The following is an 18,773-nucleotide window of genomic DNA, read 5'->3' as shown; positions in this document are numbered from 1 at the left end:
ATGCAGAAGCCACTGGGAAATACAGACTCAACCTGTCCCAAGACCATCTTCTAGTATGCACAAATGACTGACAAAAATAAAAGTTCACTCAGATGTCCCTTCAAATTCAATAAATACTAATGCCATCCATTTAAATAGGGGGAAGAGCAAGTTCAGGGAAGAATACTCAAGGCAGTTAAGTCAACATTCACCCCAACTTGGATTCTTAAAACCTGGACTGACTAAGGAGTTCGTCTCAAGCCCCTACACACTTGCTGGAACCACTGTACCCAATTCTGAGTTACTGGAAACTCACTTTTGCAAAATGCCAGAATGGCAAGGTAAAGATGGTGGAAGAGATATTTCCAAACTAGAATCTGTATTCAAGACTCCATATCCTTATACTGGAACAGTGTAACCTACCCTCCTCTTCCAGGTGGAAGCACTGTAGTAGCCTGGTACTGGACCCTCCAAGCATCTTCAGTTGTTCAGCATCCACTTACCATTTGAAAAGTGCCAGAAATCACATGTGATCCAATCGCACATGGACTAGCAGGTAAAGAGAAACCAAAATCACTACATTTCAGAGGCTCCCATAAGGAATGAGCATGTGTTTGCAGCATTTATGAGCTTCTTGGCCACAGCCAACCTAATCAAAAACAATATTAAAGACCATTTCTGTGAACAGATGGGCAAACTGCGTATGTGCAGGCTTACCCACCCAACAACCCTCAATATAAGGTCTGATCCAAGCAACTCAGCTTGAGCACAGCTCCCAAACCTTCAGAAACAGCAGCAGCCTGAGTCCAGACAGGTACCTCATGGCTCCCGTTTTAAGAAAGGTCAATTAACTTTGCCGAAAAAGAAAAAACTCAGGCTCTCTAACCAAAGTTGAACGACTATCACTGTAGAGTTGTCCAGGGCACACAACTCTGAAGGTGACACAACCTTCCAAACCCAAAATTACTACAAAAGGGCCTCTGAACTAGCCAAGAACTTGGCAGGTTGTACTAAAGGCCCCACATAACCACAGGAACCACTAAGACCCTGAAACCACTCTCTTTCATGGAACTGGTTACAGTCCAAATTCTCAAAGTCACCAGAATGAGACAACTACAGGTCTGGGGATGGATGTGTAACTTGAATTCTATAAAGCCCATGAAACTCAGAGTAGCATTATGAAGAAGCAAATTAATATTTTAACTTTCGCCTTCTTGGACATTTAACTTCACAAATCACTGCCTCTGGAAAGCTGTCCCAGGTTTACTCTGCCCAAATGTCATTGCTCCTTATTCTCAGATTCCTTCAGTCCATACACTTAGTTTGGTCTGTATCCATTTGTAAAACCCTGCTTTGCAAGTTTTCCAAATGTGTACACGTAAGCATGCTTCCCAAGAAAACTAAATTCCTCTGAAGCAGATATTGCCTCTATCTTTTAAGTCCCTCCCTAGTATCTAGTAGGTATGTTCACAAAGAGCTACATCCCACCCCCATTTGAATCTCCAGACCCCCCTGAGCTAGAAATCATCCTCTCAGCAACAAGCCTGAAGTTCTAATACCCTCCCTACCACCATACTGGGGAAAGGCCTGGGCAATCAATGTCAGTGTCAACCCAAGTTTTTGTATCTTGTTTTAAAACAAGCTGATAGCCTTTGGTGAGTTAGCTGAACCTAACTAAAAATTATGGTCAGGGCCATAATTACATTCATACTCCCTACTACTATGCTGAGTCAAAAAGGCACTTCCAGGACTCTGGTCTAAAGAACACTTCTTGTGAAGAACACTGGTGTCAGAGTCAGTGGATTACGTTTAAAAAGAGACTTTGAGAAAGTAAATCCGGTCATCTCACAAGGCTACCAAGGGAGAGTACCATAGGCAGACAGATAAAACACTTCTAAAATACCTCCTCCTCCATAAAAAGAATGTTTCACCAGAAGAACCAGAAACGTTTTTAATCCTAAAATGGCAATTTTAAAAACAAAGATTGAATCTACTCACATAACCCTTCAGGCAGGACTTAGCGACTCCGCAAACACTGTAATGACCCAGGAACCTGGGGCATTAATTTTAATATAAAAATAAGTGATGGGGCTTCCCTGGTGGCGCAGTGGTTGAGAGTCCGCCTGCCGATGCAGGGGACACGGGTTCATGCCCCGGTCCGGGAGGATCCCACATGCCGCGGAGCGGCTGGGTCCGTGAGCCATGGCCGCTGAGCCTGCGCGTCCGGAGCCTGTGCTCTGCAGCGGGAGAGGCCACAGCGGTGAGAGGCCCCCCGCGTACCGCAAACAAAACCAAAAACAAACAAACAAAAAATAAGTGATGCACAGGAGTCCAGTAAAAGCTATATAAATTAAACCCAGCCCGGGCTTCCCTGGTGGCACAGTGGTTAAAAATCGCCTGCCAATGCAGGAGGGGACACGGGTTCGAGCCCTGGTCCAGGAAGATCCCACTAAGCCTGGTGCAACTAAGCCCGTGAGCCACAACTACTGAGCCCACGTGCCACAACTACTGAAGCCCGAGCGCCTAGAGCCCGTGCTCCCTAACAAGAGAAGCCACCACAGTGAGGAGCCCGCGCACCACAATGAAGAGTAGCCCCCTCTCACCACAACTAGAGAAAGCCTGCACGCAGCAACGGAGACCCAATGCAGCCAAAAATAAATTAATTAATTAATTAAAAAAAAATTAAACCTGGCCCTTGGAGGAGTGGGCTTATAATCCTGCGAGCCAAAGCAGAACAGAGGCTGAGGACAGCACTGAAGTAGTAGTATCTTTTTTTCCTTTTTGGTATTCCAAAAATGCAAACCCAACCCTAAAAACATCTCACCAAACTACAGAAACGTTCTGAAAGAACAATGCTTTAAATTTAAAACTCACAGTCTCATAAAGCAAGCTTTAGGAGCACACTTAGTTCACTAACTGAAAATTAGGACCTTCTTTCCAAACTTCTGTTTATTTTCACTCTGAAACTGCAACTGATTTTAAACAGGGCTCCACGTGCCCTGAACTCAGCATGGAGCCAGAACCAGGGAGGTTTCTCTTCCAGGGCATCATCTTTTCACTTCAAACCTCTTTTAGATCATTTCTTCTCATCTCCATGCTCTCCACCCCCACCTCTACCCCCCAGCGTAATTACCCTCTCTTCCCTACCCCCAAGTCTTTTTCTCCAATGTTATTTTATTCCACCACGTGAGAAGAAACTAGCATTATCTTTGCTTGAAAACTGTTTATTAATTTGCCTGTCAAACATTCTATAGAGCCGTTTACATCTTACTATAGAAACCTCCTGGGTACATATTGACAGCTCAGCAAGTATTTACACAAAGCTCTGAAACACTTGGCTCCTTCAGAGAGAAGAAGCTGCTGTGTCAAGCAAAGAATTAGCAAACACCTTTCCCTCTACCTTTTTCCCTCTTTCATAAAGGGAAGCTTCCTTCTAGCACACCTCTAAGATGCCTAAATTATACTTTTTAACTACTAAACCAGGAGGAGAAAAATTGGAAATTCTGGTATACTGGAGAACAGCCGAAAGAACAGCATTTCCAGGACCAACTGCAAACCACACAACATAGTTTTAAAAAAACAACAGGGGTATGAGAAATGGCAATACACCTATGAAGCTGACCCTGAGACGCTTAGCTTTTCCTGTTCCTGTTCCAGTCTCAGGAACTTTTGCTCCTCTCTCAGCAAAACTTACAGGGCAAGTTCAGGCACTCAGATTACAACCAACTGCCCAAACCAGACCTAGACCTGCCCAAACACCAGAAGAGTCTGGAGAGCTTAATACTACCTCTCCCCACCTTCCTATCCACCCCCCACCAAAGAAACAGTGTTAATGCTGAATTTATGAATATCCACTCCTCACCCCCTCCCTAATCTAGCCAAAATCCCCTCATGGAGATTCTGAAGGAACTATTTTTCAAGTCTTGCTCTAATGAAGTCTAATTTTTCAATTACTGTTTAGTGTATTAATACCACCAGCCAGGTGGAATGACTAATGACAACCAGATTAACAGTCTCAAAGCAAAACAATCTGGTAGGGCCTTTTCTGTGAAGGGCCACAGACCACAGTGGCACCCAACTATTTAGATCTTGCTCCTGTAAGTCCTCAAGAGAAAACAGACTTGAGTTCCTTGAGCCCAGGGAAAGAAAGATGGTCTCAGGATCCCTGTTGAAAAAGGTACAGGAAGAAGCTGCCCTCCTAACAAGCCACGTATGGAAGCACAGACAGATGTGTAGCATCAGAGAAGGTTATGCAGTTCACCAGCTTTGCTTTACCAGCGAAGAGAAAATGAAACAGAGAAGGCAAATGCCCTGCCCAAAGTCACACAGCTTAATCCAGAGCTGCATCTGGAACCAAAGCTCCTCTTCCTTCTGACTCCTGCACTCTTTACTGCTCACTACTATACCACACACAACTCGATGCACATCAGTAATGATAATGACCTATCTAAACAGGGAAAAACCCAGAAATGAAAGCCAAGGGAATCAGGACTCCATTTCAGAGACCAAGGTATCATCCCATCTCACTGGCAGGAAAGAACTATTTAGTGCCAATTCATTTTGAATGCCATATTTTAGCCATATTTGCATGCTTCAGTTGCTTCTAGAATTTTGGGATTTGACGCCAATCAATACAAACTTTGGGGGATGGGAATGGGAAAAGACCCTGACCATTACTTTCTTAGCTTATTTCCACGTTTTAAAAAAGGTTCACTGGGACTTCCCTGGGGCGCAGTGGTTAAGAATCCGCCTGCTGATGCAGGAGACATAGCTTCAATCCCTGGTCCAGGAAGATCCCACATGCCATGGGACAACTAAGCCTGTGAGCCAGAACTACCAAGCCTGCGCTCTAGAGCCCGCGTGCTGAAACTACTGAAGCCCGAGCACCTAGAGCGTGTGCTCCACAGCAAGAGAAGCCACCGAAATGAGAAGCCCACACACCGCAAGGAAGTGCAGCCCCTGCTTGCCGCAACTAGAGAAAGCCCGTACCCAGACCAACGCAGCCATAAATATATACATACATACGTACATACACACAATAAGGTTCGCTAACTTTGCAAAAGGGTGACTGTAGACTTCACACCCTACAGGAGTCAATCTAACATATGAATATTTAATGCAATCCAAATCATCTTGTTACAGCAGGTGCCACTTGTCATGGTTACTCTGTGCCACACACAAGGGAAGGAACCTTAAAAAATCCCCACAGGGCCCAATACAAAGAAGCCAGCCTTGGGCCTGACTGCTTTCTCTCTTCTCTCACCATCATCCCAACCTTCATCAGCCCAGTTCTCTCATGGAAAGCAGAGAAACATGAAGCCCTCACAACTAAGTGCCGTCTCAGTGTGGTTTTCCTGATCCCTCCTACTTGAGAGAGCTCCAAGAGTCCTGTGTTTCAGCCAGCCCAGAATTTCTGCCAGTAGGCATTCCCATAAGCCCAGGATTCCTGTATTTGTTTCCCAGGAGTCGGAAATATCATTTGATATTTCCATAGCAGGAACTAACAGCCAAGCTTCTACAATCAAATCCACCTTGATCCTGGACTACATATTCTATTGGATTTTTTACTTTGATGAGCGTAGTCTACCAGCTCAAGGTACTACAGCTAAAAAAAAAAAAAAAAGCTTTACACGAGGTTCAAGAACATAGGTGACTGAAAAGTATTTCATCAGTAGCAGGATTCAACACCTTGAGATACAATACTACTTATGGAAAGGCATAAAGGAAAAGTTTGTTTGATGGGATCCAACCAGCTCCTGTGAAAAAGACAGAGCCACAATACACACACATACCTAAGATTCAGTCAAATGAACATTACCACCTTAGCTGTGTTAATCAAGTCCCTGCAAAAAACTTTTTTTTCCAACATCTTTATTAGAGTATAATTGCTTTACAATGGTGTGTTAGTTTCTGCCTTATAACAAAGTGAAACACTTGCAAAAAACTCTTAATTTACGACTGAGTTAGGGAAAGAAGAGAACAAACCAAGATCTTATTATTTAAGAATGCTTAAGAATAGGGCATCGTGGTCTGACAAGTAGTTTAACCTTAAGTAGCAAAAAGGAATTCAGAACGAAATCTACCCACCTACAACCTTCATCTAGATGACACACCTGAAGCAACCCACAAAACTGGAAGTTGCACTGTCTCTTCTACAAGTGAATGCTCACCAGCCCATGCTCTGGGTCTCAGGAGAACAGGTAACTGAACTGAAATCCTACAGGAATCTATGTTGTGTGAAGTGCTAGGCCTGTTAATGTTAAAAGGGAATAAGAAAATTTGCACAAAGGCAGCACAGACAAGCTTCCAAACAGGGACTGTATCTACTTTCCTACCATTTATCCAGCACAGACCATACTGCCTAGTACATAGAAAGTGCTCAAATATTTAATGACTGAAAAACAGAAATTACTATACGGCAAAAATTGGTTTTACCAAAAAAAAAAAAAAAAAAAAAAAGAATTTGCTTGAATATCCCCAAGCTGAAAGAATTCAAATTAATTTTTGTTTTTAAATGAGCCTTGACTTACCCCAAATTATTTCATCTAATGGTTTAAGAATAGTAAATTTCTTAGCCTCCTTTCCCCCTCACCCTCAAAAGGGAAAAAATGAGGGAAAAGAGATAAACTATAGAATGACCCAGAGAGAAGATGTTCTAAGACAAAATTTCTCCTCCAGACACTAGGAATCTAATTTAAAATTCCCCTATTTCTTGCCCAGATGTAGAACATCATGGGAGACACGGAGTCAAGGCACAGACCTCTAAACCTGCTACCTGACATAAATATTTTCAAAATTCCCAGCTCAACGTAAGAGTAGAAAAGCAGTTCTAAGATGGGGAGGGAATACATCTAATTAGGCCGCCGAAGTGAACAAAATGTGAACAAAATCTCATAGGACAAAGGTACAACTGGGTACTGTTGGGAGAGGGGCAGACATGAAGGAAGACTTTTTTCTGCTTTGAAAAGATAGATGACTCCAAAGAATACCCAATATTCCTGGCCAAAGCACTGAAGACAGAACATGATGAAGAGGAAGGGCAAAATAAAACAGAATACATAAAAACACATCTAAAAGTTGTAATTTCTAAGCAAGTCTTAAGTATCATTGTAGGTCATATTTTTGTTATCTTGGAAGACAGAAATAAATGGAACTTAAAATGCAAAGAAAAAAACTGGTTGACCTCTATTTCAAAGCTGTAAAATGAATGATGACAAAATAGAAAACTAGGCTTTTTGATATTTCCAGGAACAAATGATAAATTTCACCAAGCCAAGCCTTTAAGAAACAGCCCCTCTCAAGATCAAAAAAGATGTCCTTCCCTTTAAATTGATCTGCTCTCCCCAAGTTCAATTAACAAAAGAAAGTGTTAACATGTAAACAAATAATGAGGCCAGCCTTCCTTAAAACAGAACACCTAAATATGAAATTCTCTTTCAGAAAGCTTTCAGTTCTCAAAGTTTTTTCCTACCCCCTCTGATAAAGTTCCCACATTTGCCACTCAATAAAAAGGTCAGTAAAATAATATCAGTTCTGCAAAGCGAACAGGGTCAAAATTACTCAAGACAAACGCATCTACAGAGCCATCAAAGAAGTCATTTATACCATCAGGAAAGTCACAAAACCAAAACAAACAGCAAACCCATTGTAGAGAAAAACTCAGCTACTGTTCTGACAACACAGAATCTATTTCAGTCTGCATAAAACATAACAAGCAAAATAAATCCAAGGTACAAGCAAAATGCCACTGCCTCCTCTTTTGTTTCGGGCACAATGTAACAAGGGCAGCCTGTCTGGGACTCTGCTCCTGCTGATACAGTATTGCTGCTTAAACCTCCCTCCTCAAGGTCACAGCCAATTTCAGCTCTGGAATAAAAGGCAGATAGTGGCAGCGATGGTTTGGGTTATCACTGGTAGAAAAGCAGAGTGTAAAAGTTTATGAGCTCATCAGGATTGTTGTACCATTACATCAGAGGCAATTATAAATGGCCAAGAGCAGGAGATGGGGAGCCAATCAGATCACAGATAGGATGTCAACCTAAGACCAACTGTCTCCTGGCTTTGACAGAAGGATTTTACCTCCATAATTCAAATCCCAAACCAAAGCAATCTGCACTTACTACTCCAATCACTCAGCTGTTTACCAGCACTTCCAGGGAGAAGCCCAGGCCACAGGGCCGACGGAGACTAAGACAGGAGACGGCCCGGGCTGCCCTGGGTGGACCGCAGCCGTCCTCTAGCTGCTCCCAAGCAGGCCCCTGCCCTCCCTCGAGGTCCCCCCGAGCCCGAGGGGCCCCTCCTTGAAAACACAGATGGGGACCGGCCTAGAAGAAGGTGGGCGGTGGGGGGAGGAGCAGAGAGGAGCGGCAGGTGAGCAAATAACTGTTCACTCAACTCCAGACCTCCTAGCACTGCCTATACCCCTAACCTGACCCCCCAGCACCCCGTCACCCCGGGCCGGGCCCTTTCCCGCACACTCTGCTTCGCACCCCCTGGGAGACTCCCAGAGCTGGAAGGCACCAGGGTAGAGGGAGAAGGGGAGCAGACACCTCAGGGAAAGCCCCACACAAAGGCTGAAGGAGGGAAAGAGAGTAAGGCAGACAGGCAGCCATTTTAAGAGGGAAGAGCGAGACAATGGCAGCTCCCCAGCAGTGGGGGCCCCGGACTGGGGGCAGCCCACGGCTGTGGCCTGCTCCCCGCCGCCGCCCCCCCACTCCCATGACCCCGCTCGCCCCAGGCCCCTCCCCACTCAGCCGTGTACCTGCGGGGTCCGGGCGAGCGGCTGACCCCCGCCGCCGCTGCTCCCGGGGCTCATGGGCGCGTGGTGGCTCCTTTGTTGGGCTCCTCCCGAGGCGGCCGCCGCCGCCGCCGCCGCAGCAGCAGCAGCCCCCCAGCACTGCGAGGCCATGTCCGCCGGGCCCTTGCCAGCGCCCCCGTCCTGGGGCCCGCCGCCGTAGTCGCCCCCGGGGTAGCCCTGGTAGCCCCGGGCCGAGCTGGGCGACGTGAGCAGTTGGTTGAGGGTGGGGGTGGCGGTGGGCTGGGGGGTTCCCCCTCCGGCCGCTGTGGGGCCGCCTCCCCCCATGGCCCCGAAGCGCTGCTGAGCGAAGGACGAAGACGACGAGGAGGCGGAGGCGCTGGAGGAGGGAGGCGGCTTGGAGCCGGCGGCCGCCGCCGCGCCGGACCCCGGAGTGCCACCTCTCGGGGAGCTCAGCGCGTAGGCCTGGGGGGGCGGGGGGTAGGCGCTGCGGTTGGGGTAGTAGGAGTTGTACTGGTGGTTGGGGAAGCCGTGGTCGTGCGAGTTCTGCTGGGGCCCCGCGTAGGGCTCCAGGCCCCCGCCGCCGCCGCCGCTCTGCAGCGCTGCCAGGCCAGGGCTTTGTTGTCCGCCATGTTGTTGGTGGAAGACGGCGGCCGCCGCGGCGGCGACGGCAGACGGGCTCCGGCCGTAGGGTTGCCCGAAGCCGTAGGCTGGGGGCGGCAAGGCGGCCGCGGCTGAGTGAGGAGGCGCCCCCACCCCGTCGCTGCTGCCGCCACCACCGCCGCCGGGCGGCTCCGTGAGGTTATTGTTCAGGGCGGGCCTAGGGCCCGCGTTCCCGTTCGAGTTCTTCAGGTCCGGCTCCGCGCCGGGCCCGCCACCGCCGCCGGCTCCGCCGCCGCCGCCACCCCCATTGCTCTCAGCCCCGTCCTGCAGCTCTTTTCCCAGTGGCTGCGGCGGCCCCACGGCGGGGCCCTCGCTTTCCTGCCCGGCGGCTGCCTTCATTTCCCCGCGCTCGGCCGCTACCGCCGCCGCCTCGCCCCCCGCCTCCTCCCGCTGCTGCTGCTCCGCTTTCTTCAGCTCCGAGGGCGGCGGCGGCGGGTTGCCCAGGCTGCTGGCGGCGGCGGGGGCGACCTGCGCGGCCATGATCCCCGCTGTCTCGTCCGCAGAGAGACCCGGCCCTGTCTTCGTCTTCTTTCCCCCTCCCACCCCGCCCCGGGGCCGAATCCCCCGGGCTGCCCTCCCCACTCGCCCGGGCGGGCCTCGCGGGGCTCCGCTGCTGCGCTGCGCTCGCTCGCTCCTCTCCCCCCCGCCCCGCCGGCTCAGGCTCCGGGCTGGCGGCGGCGGAGGAGGAGGAGGCGGCGGCGGCCGAGGCGCCGGCGGCTCAGCTGCTCCCGGCTCTGTAGGCTCGGGACCCGGCTCTCCCGGCTCATTCCCCCCAAGCCCTTGCCTGGGAATGAGGGGGGCGGCGGAGGCTCCGCTCCCCAGGGCCTGGCCCCGCTGTGACTCTCCGCTTTCTGCTGCCGGAGAAAGGAGGAGGGAGGGAGGGAGGGAGGCAAGCGAGGGGGAGGGGGCGGGGAGGGAGGGAGGGAGCGGGGGGAGGGGGACCCGGGACGGGCGGGCTGGAGGGCGCGCGGCAGCAGCCCAGGCGCCGGGAGATAGAGTCGGAGCGTAGGCCGGGCCGGGCGCCCTGCCTCCCCTCCCCGGCCGCGGCGCGGGCTGAGGTTGCTGCGCGGCAGCGGGCGGGCGAGCGGGCGGGCGGCCGGACTGAGCGGCTAGAGCGCCCCACTCTCCTCCGAGTCCCCCTCACTCCGACACGAGGCTCAGCACTGCCATTTTACCCAGCGCCGTCGCGGCCGCCTGGCAAACCCGGAGCGGAGCGCGGAGCGGGCGCAGGCCGTGGAACGGACTCGCTCCCGTCCCTTCACAAAGGAGGAGGGGAGAGAACCAGCCGCGGCGGCGGCAGGCCCTCTGCCGCTTTCGCTCGGCAGCGCCGCCGCCGAAGGCTTCGGGGAAAACCCGGCCCGGAGCTCGCGCCTCTCCGGAGCCTGCGCCGCCTCCCTCCTGGCGTTCCTACCCAGGTCGGTCCCCTCCAGGCCGCGCGTAGGGGAGCGGGCAACCGTGAAGTTTACTTGGGGCTGCAAAATTGGCCTGAGCCCGAGACCGCGGCCGCCTCGGCCCAGGCCTGACCCCCTGGCAGCGGGCCTGGTCTCTTGGCTGCTACTTAGCACCTCTACAGCACTTTTCTTCTTCAAAACCTTTTACAAACCCGCTCCAAAGAACCAGCTGAGTCTTACAGTTTATCCCCTTTGCAAGCTGCATGGAATGACAGATCATTGTTTTAGACTTTCCGTTTTCCCACTCCTCTGCCCTCATTAGCCAGTCCTCACAGGCCCTGGGGGCATGAGGTCTATTATCTCCATTTTACAGAATCAAGACAGAGTGTAGGGGACTGCCCTGTCACTTAAAGTCACAGCAGAGGAGGGTGGCTTTAAAAAGCAGCAGAGTCCCCACAGCTGCCCCTAACTACTTAGCATTAAAAACAAACAAAAAACAGTGGTCACGGGCTTCCCTGGTGGCACAGTGGTTAAGAATCCGCCTGCCAATGCAGGGGACACAGGTTTGAGCCCTGACCGGGCAAGATCCCACATCCGCAGAGCAACTACACCCGTGAGCCACAACTACTGAAGCCCGCGTGCCTAGAACCCGTGCTCCACAACAGGAGAAGCCACAGCAATGAGAAGCCCGCGCACCGCAGCAAAGAGTAGCCCCCACTCACGGCAACTAGAGAAAGCCCGTGCACGGCAACGAAGACCCAATGCAGACAAAAATTTTTTAATTAATTAAAAAAAAAAAACAGTGGTCAAGTTGTGCCATATTCAACAATGTGATCAGAACATCAGAATGGGTTTGAGATCAAAGCTGGTCATCTCAACACTGACTTAAAATAGTCACCACTGAAGCTACTTTGAGGGCATATGACAGCCTTCTAGCGGGAGAACACAAGCCCCACCTTTGCCCACAATGATCAAGAGCCCCAGTCTCCAAAGACAGTACCTGTAAAACTGTAAACAGATCACAGAAGAGGCTTCAGGGACTGGAGGAACCTAAGTGTTCAAAGAAACCACTGCAGAAGAGGGATGACCAAGTGGAGGAAACTATTTTCGCCTTAAAGAGAGAAAAGGTGCAGTCTAAGAGGTCACTTAGAAAACAGATGCAACCCAAATTTGTTTTCTGTCCTACACTGTAAAGAATCATCAAAGTTTACCATTACATTCTAAGAGATGCTGATTGAGCTACAGGCATACATAGAAAATTCTAGATCCACAGGCCCCACCGAACCCCAGCAGCAGCCTTTTCCTCCTCTGGCTGACTTGGAATGCTCTGACATGACAGGCTACAAAAGCCAGAGGGGATTCCAGCTCCTCACCAAGCCCAAGGCTGCCTTGGGAGAGGCCAAGCCAGCTAGTCACTAGACACCAGGGCCTTTTTCCCCCTTAGAGTCTGTAAATGGAGACTTCATGGCCACAGAACCATTACCTTAGAACTTCCAGATTCTGCAGGCCCCTGGAGTTTTGGCCATGCCACTGGTCACTGTGAATAATTCCGAAAACCTGAACTCATTCTTACCCCCAAGAAAACCTAAGAGCATCTTACACTAAAAAAGCAAAAACTTCCTACTGGTGTTTTCTTTCCCCCCAAGCCAAGAACCAAACCGGCCTACCAGGATCTGACTGACTGGAATGGACCAGTGCCCTCCTTTCACTCACAGTCCTCAGGGGCAACAACTCGCCCAGTGCATTCAGTCCTAGAAACCAGATTATAGGCTGCCTCTTAAATGGAGCTTGGCCATTTAATCTACTGCCTCTGAGCTGGCAAACAGTCCTGAGTCCTGCACACAAATGAGGAATTTTTTACATGCAATTACCCTGCCATTTCCCTCAGAGGTGGAGGATAATGAGAAACCTGGAGCCCAGTGAAAATCTGGAAGCCAGAATGAATTTGTCTCCAGAGGAAGCCCTCATCCCCTTTCTTCAATGGCTGTGAAATTTGGAAAGTGCCAAAATCCCTGTCCGACACGTGGGCAGGCTGTTTTGAAAACAGCCACCATTTTTGTCTAGCAATAAAGTGCGCAAAAAATCTCTCCACCTGGGTTGGAGGAGGTAGTAATGTCGGATTTCTCCTTTCCCACTTTTTTTTTCTTAATCTCAAATCCTTTAGGGTCCTCTTCCACCCCTACCCTTAGAGCCCCACATCACTATCCCGAGTTGACGTGAACTTTCTTAGAAACTGGCCCATCAGCTTTCCCTAGGGGTAATGGCTGCGGGAAAGGGGGGGAGGGGAGGAACAGGGCACGTGGCTGGCCCGAGCTCCGAGACCCGGGTTTGGGGCTGTGGGTCCTCCCGCTGGTGGAGTTTTCTCCTCCACGGCCCCTGCCTTTTAACCCCACACCTAGGCAGCTCAGGAATCCCGGCGCCGATTGGAGAACTAGGACTAGGACAGCGCTACCCGCACGAAAGCTCCTTTGCCACCAACAGCCTGATGGCAAATATGGACTGTATCGTTGACATGGAAACCGGACTAAAGTCTCGCTCGCTCCGTCACAAGAGAGTTCTTATCGCCGTCCCCTACCGCACGGCACCTGGCAAACGTGGACTGGATCTCCGGCCCGGAGGATCAGGCGGAGTTTTCTGCGCGCAGCATTAACTCCCGCGGCTGCCGCAGCCAAGGAAGGGGGCAGGGCTGCCAGGACAAACCGACTGAAAATGGCAGAAAATGTGCTCTCATTTTATCTGGCTACACAGTGTGCATGGATTGGGCCCGAGAATAAGGGAACAGCCTATTAAAATCCACGCAGTCAACTGCAAAATGTGGAACCGAGGCCTGGAGGGTTTGCTAAGAGAGGGAAACGTTTGCAGGGAGGACAGCCCTTCCTCTCTGGCAATTTGCTTCCCAAGTGTCCGAAATACAAAATTCAACAAACAAACAAAAGATCGGGCCCGGCTCCTTCCTTTCCCCACTCTTTTTGAAGGAAGACGTTTAAGCCCAGGGACCCAAGTGAAGGTTTGCCTCGGTTCTGAACTAAGGCGCGGCGAAATACGTGGAGCGCCAGCTCGTAGCCTCACACGCGTCCCCGCCGCGCCGAAGCGAGCAGATACCCAGCGGAGCTCTCCCGAGTGCGAACTGGAGCTGCGAGTTTGAGCAAAAGGGCAACTATGTCAGTTGACGGAAGCCAGAAGCAGAGCTCAAAGCCTGGCGTGGACTTCCGTCTGGAGCTGTCTGTTTCTTAAAGTTTGTAACTCTGTGTTCTGAAACAGCCCCAGCGTAGGCTTTGGGAGCAGTGTGAAAGTCTAGCAGTACCATCTGACAGCGAGCTGCAAAACTTTGGACTGCATATTAAGCGAGGAAAGTGGATTGAAGCAAGAGTCAAGGCAATTCATTACATTACCGGCTTCCAGGCGGGAGCTGTAAGATACGAACTGGATCGCCACGGAGAAAAATGGAATGGAGTCCGAATGGCGCTCAACAGCCCAGGTAAAATTGCGCTTGCCCAGCACCTAGAATTCCAAAGGAGCAACCCCAGAGGTATCAAGCATGGTGGGCGCTCAACAACTCCTTGTCTAGATCCTTCTTCCATTCATCTCAGAGTTTTAAAATAAACAATTTGAAGGAATTTACATTTCAGAATAAGGAACACATTTTGAGAAATGTTAATTTCTGAATGAGGCTTTTTTTTTTTTCACCAGAAGAGTAGCTCTGCAAAAAAACCCTTAGGTATAAGTCAACTTGCTTTTTTTGTACCAATATAAAATAAGAATTACCCTCACCATCACCTACCCCAAAACTGAAATCTAAAATAAAATAAAATAAATAAAGGTCCAGGCTAGTTTGGTTTGTGGTGGGTTTCAAACAAAGCAAGCACCCAGAGTCAATCTAACATGACGGAAAAAGCACAAGCTCTCTCACACGCTAATATATACATTTTCCTTAACCACTTATCTCATTGGTGAGCTTGTTGATGATTCTTTTGTGGAAGATAGAGTAAAACTATTAATAATATTTTATAGACAAACAAACCAACCCATACTGGAGTTTTATAAAACCACTGGGCAGATCAGGAATTTGGGCATTTCTGCTGAGCCTCACTGAAGGTTTGTGTTCACCAACTGACACAAAAATAGTGCAGATATGAAAAACCTACTTACAAAGAAGCTTGAAAGCCACTTTACAGTCCATCAGAAGAGACACGACAATTTTGTGTTTGGTACGTATTACACAAAGCTGTTTTTGGATCTGGAGAGCTAAACACTAACAACACTACGAAGGAAAGTTAAGGTCACCAATCTTAATATTGAAGGTATTGCTCAGGAACAGTAAAAGTCTGTTTTCTTTGACTTCCCATATTAAACCAATCCAGGCTGCATTTGTTCTGCTTTATTCTTTAAAACCAATCTAGAGAATTTCACACATGTAAAATGATTGTAGGGGAAATTTTTGAAAGTTGAGAGTAGAGAAGAAAATCAGAAGGAAAATCAAATATTCTAGCTGGGTATTTCTTTCAGCCCTGATTGCATAGAGCTTTCTTACACTGCCATTTTACTGAGATAGGAAAAAAAAGTCAGAGAGTGGGGAAGTTTCTCATAGTAACTCTGGAACGGATCTGGAATGGAGTCTTTTGCTCCAACACAAGTCTGTAGAAGAGAGGTGGAAAGAGAAGGAAAAACCCAGTGAGCACTGACAAAATGGAGGGAGGTAGGCATGCAGTCCTGTGAAACAGGATAGGAGCCTAAAACAGCAAGTGTGCAACACAGCCGCCTCAAGAGAATATTCCAGCATGATCATCCCAGGCTTTTTATGTAAGCATCAAGGAAAATCCAAGGGAACTTATTAAGCATAAGGCAGGAAGTGAATGACCCTTAAGGGAATGCATTCTGACTAGCTTTAATAGAGTGTAAATCCGTCTATCCCTACTGAAAAACGGCTTCTTCCAAAGATAAAAGTGGACCAAATGAAAATGTCTGCTGCGAGGTACTGTAGTAGTAGTGGTGCGGTACTCCAGTGAAATGCAGAACTTACCAATGACACCAAGGGAAAGCTGCCAGGAAAAATTACAGTGGGTTTTGGCACTTTTCCAAATTATCACTTTCTGCCCTGAAATTTAACAACACTGAAACTGGATTCAGAACCTACCAGAGTGGCTGGGGGTGGGGACCAGCAGTTTGGTTCTAATTGGCCTACCCTTCCAAAGAGACTACTGGAGGCTTGGGTGTAAGTGTGTTGTTCTTCCAGTCTTACTGTGGAGGGAGAGAACAGGAGACAAAGGTGAAATAACCTAACACATTTCATCAAGCCTACCCAACAGGCCATTTAAAAACAGCACTGAGGGCTTCCCTGGTGGCACAGTGGTTGAGAGTCCGCCTGCCCATGCGGGGGACACGGGTTCGTGCCCCGGTCCGGCAAGATCCCACATGCCGTGGAGCGGCTGGGCCCGTGAGCCATGGCCGCTGAGCCTGCACATAGGAGCCTGTGCTCCGCAACGGGAGAGGCCACAACAGTGAGAGGCCCGCGTACCGCAAAAAAAATAAAAAATAAAAATAAATAAAAACAGCACTGAAACACACACACACACACACACATTCCTCTCCACCACGGTGTGTTTTCACCAATAGAGTCCATCTACAGACTATGTTCAAACAAAAGAATACACAATATCACACAACATTAGGGACTATTTTTGCCCCAAACACCAAGATCAGGATATAGAATACACATTTTTTAATGCGGTCCCTTTTGACCTCAGAACAAAGTCCAAGAGCCCATTTAAGTATTTTTTTTCCCATAACCGTCAATCACGGTTACTTAAAAATATGGCACTCTGTCCAGAAAAGCCTGGAGTTCATGGCTCATGTTGTTCCACTTTAGCCCAGCTAAAGTTGGAAGTCCAAAGTATCTAGAAAAGAAGGATTCTAGTTGACTCTGTACATACTCTCTGGTTTTTTATGAACTAGCAGCCAGTGTTTCCAAGATGCAATCATAGGAAGATTGAGATACTACATAACCTTCATAAGATAGTCTCTAGGAAGATGCTTAGAAGTAAGGAGGTCACAACCTGATTGGCTACTGAGGACTTTTGTAATCCAATATTAGCACAATTGGTAACTATTACAGAGAGTTTAGGCAGAAACTGTTTTATAAATTTAACCAAGGGCGCTCAGTCTCCACGTTGAATAGTCACCTTTCATGATGAAGCAACTTTATGCACCTGCCCTTCTTCAGCAATCCTTGAGTTGCATGTGCTGTTCTAACCCAATTTCCACCAAAATGAGTCTTCTACTTAGGCTCAGTACTCCTGTGAGCATCTTATTCTTTCAACTAGAAATTAATAGTATGACTATTGCCAATAAGATCAGTCCAAAACCATATTTATAAACTTCATTAAGAAACTTGTTCCTTGCTCTATCAACTGGAATACTTATTAATGCTATCCTTGGCAGTAGACATTTCTAAAGTCCCACAATAAAATTCATAGGAGAGGCCCACGTACCGCAAAAAAAAAAAAAAAAATTCATAGGAGAGCCCTGCAGTAGCAATAGTGCTAGGAGTAAATACAGGAGCAAACAGAAGCAGTCATGCTGAGCCATAACCATTCACTGACATCACCTTTTGACTGCCAGTGAGTGATTCATATCCTCAGTGATCTGCTAATTGAAGATTAATTAAATTTAGTAAATTCTTCACCACTGCACACATTGTACTATCTAACCTGATCTTTCCCTCACCCCTACCTTCTCCCCCCCCCACCCCACACCTCTGACATCATGTTTTGGTGTGTGATGCCAAAATATGAGAAATGCTTAACAGGAACAATACAAGAAACATTTTCTTTTTTATTTTTAATTTATTTATCTATTTTTGGCTGCATTGGGTCTTCGTCGCCGTGCGCGGGCTTTCTCTGGTTGCTGCGAGTGGGGACTACTCTTCGTTGCAGTGCGCGGGCTTCTCATTGCAGTGGCTTCTCTTGTTGTGGAGCACGGGCTCTAGGCGTGTGGGCTTCAGTAGTTATGGCTCACGGGCTCTAGAACGCAGGCTCAGTAGTCGTGGTGCACAGGCTTAGCTGCTCCACAGCATGTGGGATCTTCCCGGACCAGGGATCAAACCCATGTCCCCTGAATTGTCAGGCCATTCTTAACCACTGCGCCATCAGGGAAGCCCTCTATTTTATTTAAAGTTTTTACTTCTAGGGAATTCCCTGGTGGTCCAGTGGTTAAGACTCTATGCTTCCACTGCAGGGGGCAAGGGTTTGGTCCCTGGTCGGGGAGCTAAGATCCTTCATGCTGCAAGGTGTGGCCTAAATAAATAAATAAATAAAGTTTTTAGTTCTATACTTTCAACCGCAGAACACACACACACACACACCCGTGTGTGTGTGTGTGTGTGTGTGTGTATATATATATATATATATATATATACATATTTATATATATATATAATATATATATTTTTAAAAGGGATGAAAAATGCTGGCCAGGACTAGGGTTATACCAAACATATTCTACACTGTCGTTTTCCAAACTACATAAAACAGAACAAAAACATGGAGAAGAAGGAATTCACAGGAATGAAGTACTACAAAGACATTGAAAACTCTGTTAGAGATGTTCTTCTTGGGAGTGATTGGGGGTGGAGGATGAAGAAACAGAAGACAAGAGTTAAAGGAGGATAACCTACCTAATATTCAAGGCAAAGAGCCTACAATTTGATAGTATCTCAATATTTGAGACAAAGGTCCAGGCTTTCATTCTAAGTCAAGACTTCCAAAAGGCTATATCCATTTATAGACTGTAATGATCAAGATTTCAGACTTAAAATCTAATCATATGGACTATGTATCCTCTGAAGCATCAGAGCAGAGGTTCTCTCCATGAGTCAAATGACTGTCCTTTCACTGTGATGCTTTGAAACTAGTCTAGAAGTTTCCACTTTTTGATTTTGGATGTCAATCCTCTCATTCAGTTTACTGTAAATGGAAGGTTCTCTGACA

The 18,773-nt window shown here is 48.3% G+C and overlaps 1 protein-coding gene across 2 annotated transcripts in view; it reads right to left on the bottom strand.

Annotated features, from left to right (window-relative positions):
* Nucleotides 1-9,877, bottom strand: part of ARID1A (AT-rich interaction domain 1A) — a 70,061-nt gene extending 60,184 nt beyond the window's left edge. For both annotated transcript variants that reach the window (XM_065895320.1, XM_065895328.1), the window contains exon 1: nt 8,741-9,877. In XM_065895320.1, coding sequence (XP_065751392.1) covers nt 8,741-9,877 — 1,137 coding nt within the window. The remainder of the gene's footprint in view (nt 1-8,740) is intronic.
* Nucleotides 9,878-18,773: the final 8,896 nt, after the last annotated feature.

The sequence above is a fragment of the Phocoena phocoena genome, chromosome 1 (genome assembly GCF_963924675.1).
Source record: "Phocoena phocoena chromosome 1, mPhoPho1.1, whole genome shotgun sequence".
Classification (NCBI taxonomy): Eukaryota; Metazoa; Chordata; class Mammalia; order Artiodactyla; family Phocoenidae; genus Phocoena; species Phocoena phocoena.
The sequence above is the reverse complement of the archived record's forward strand: the minus strand, read 5'-3'. Positions and strand labels throughout refer to the sequence as shown.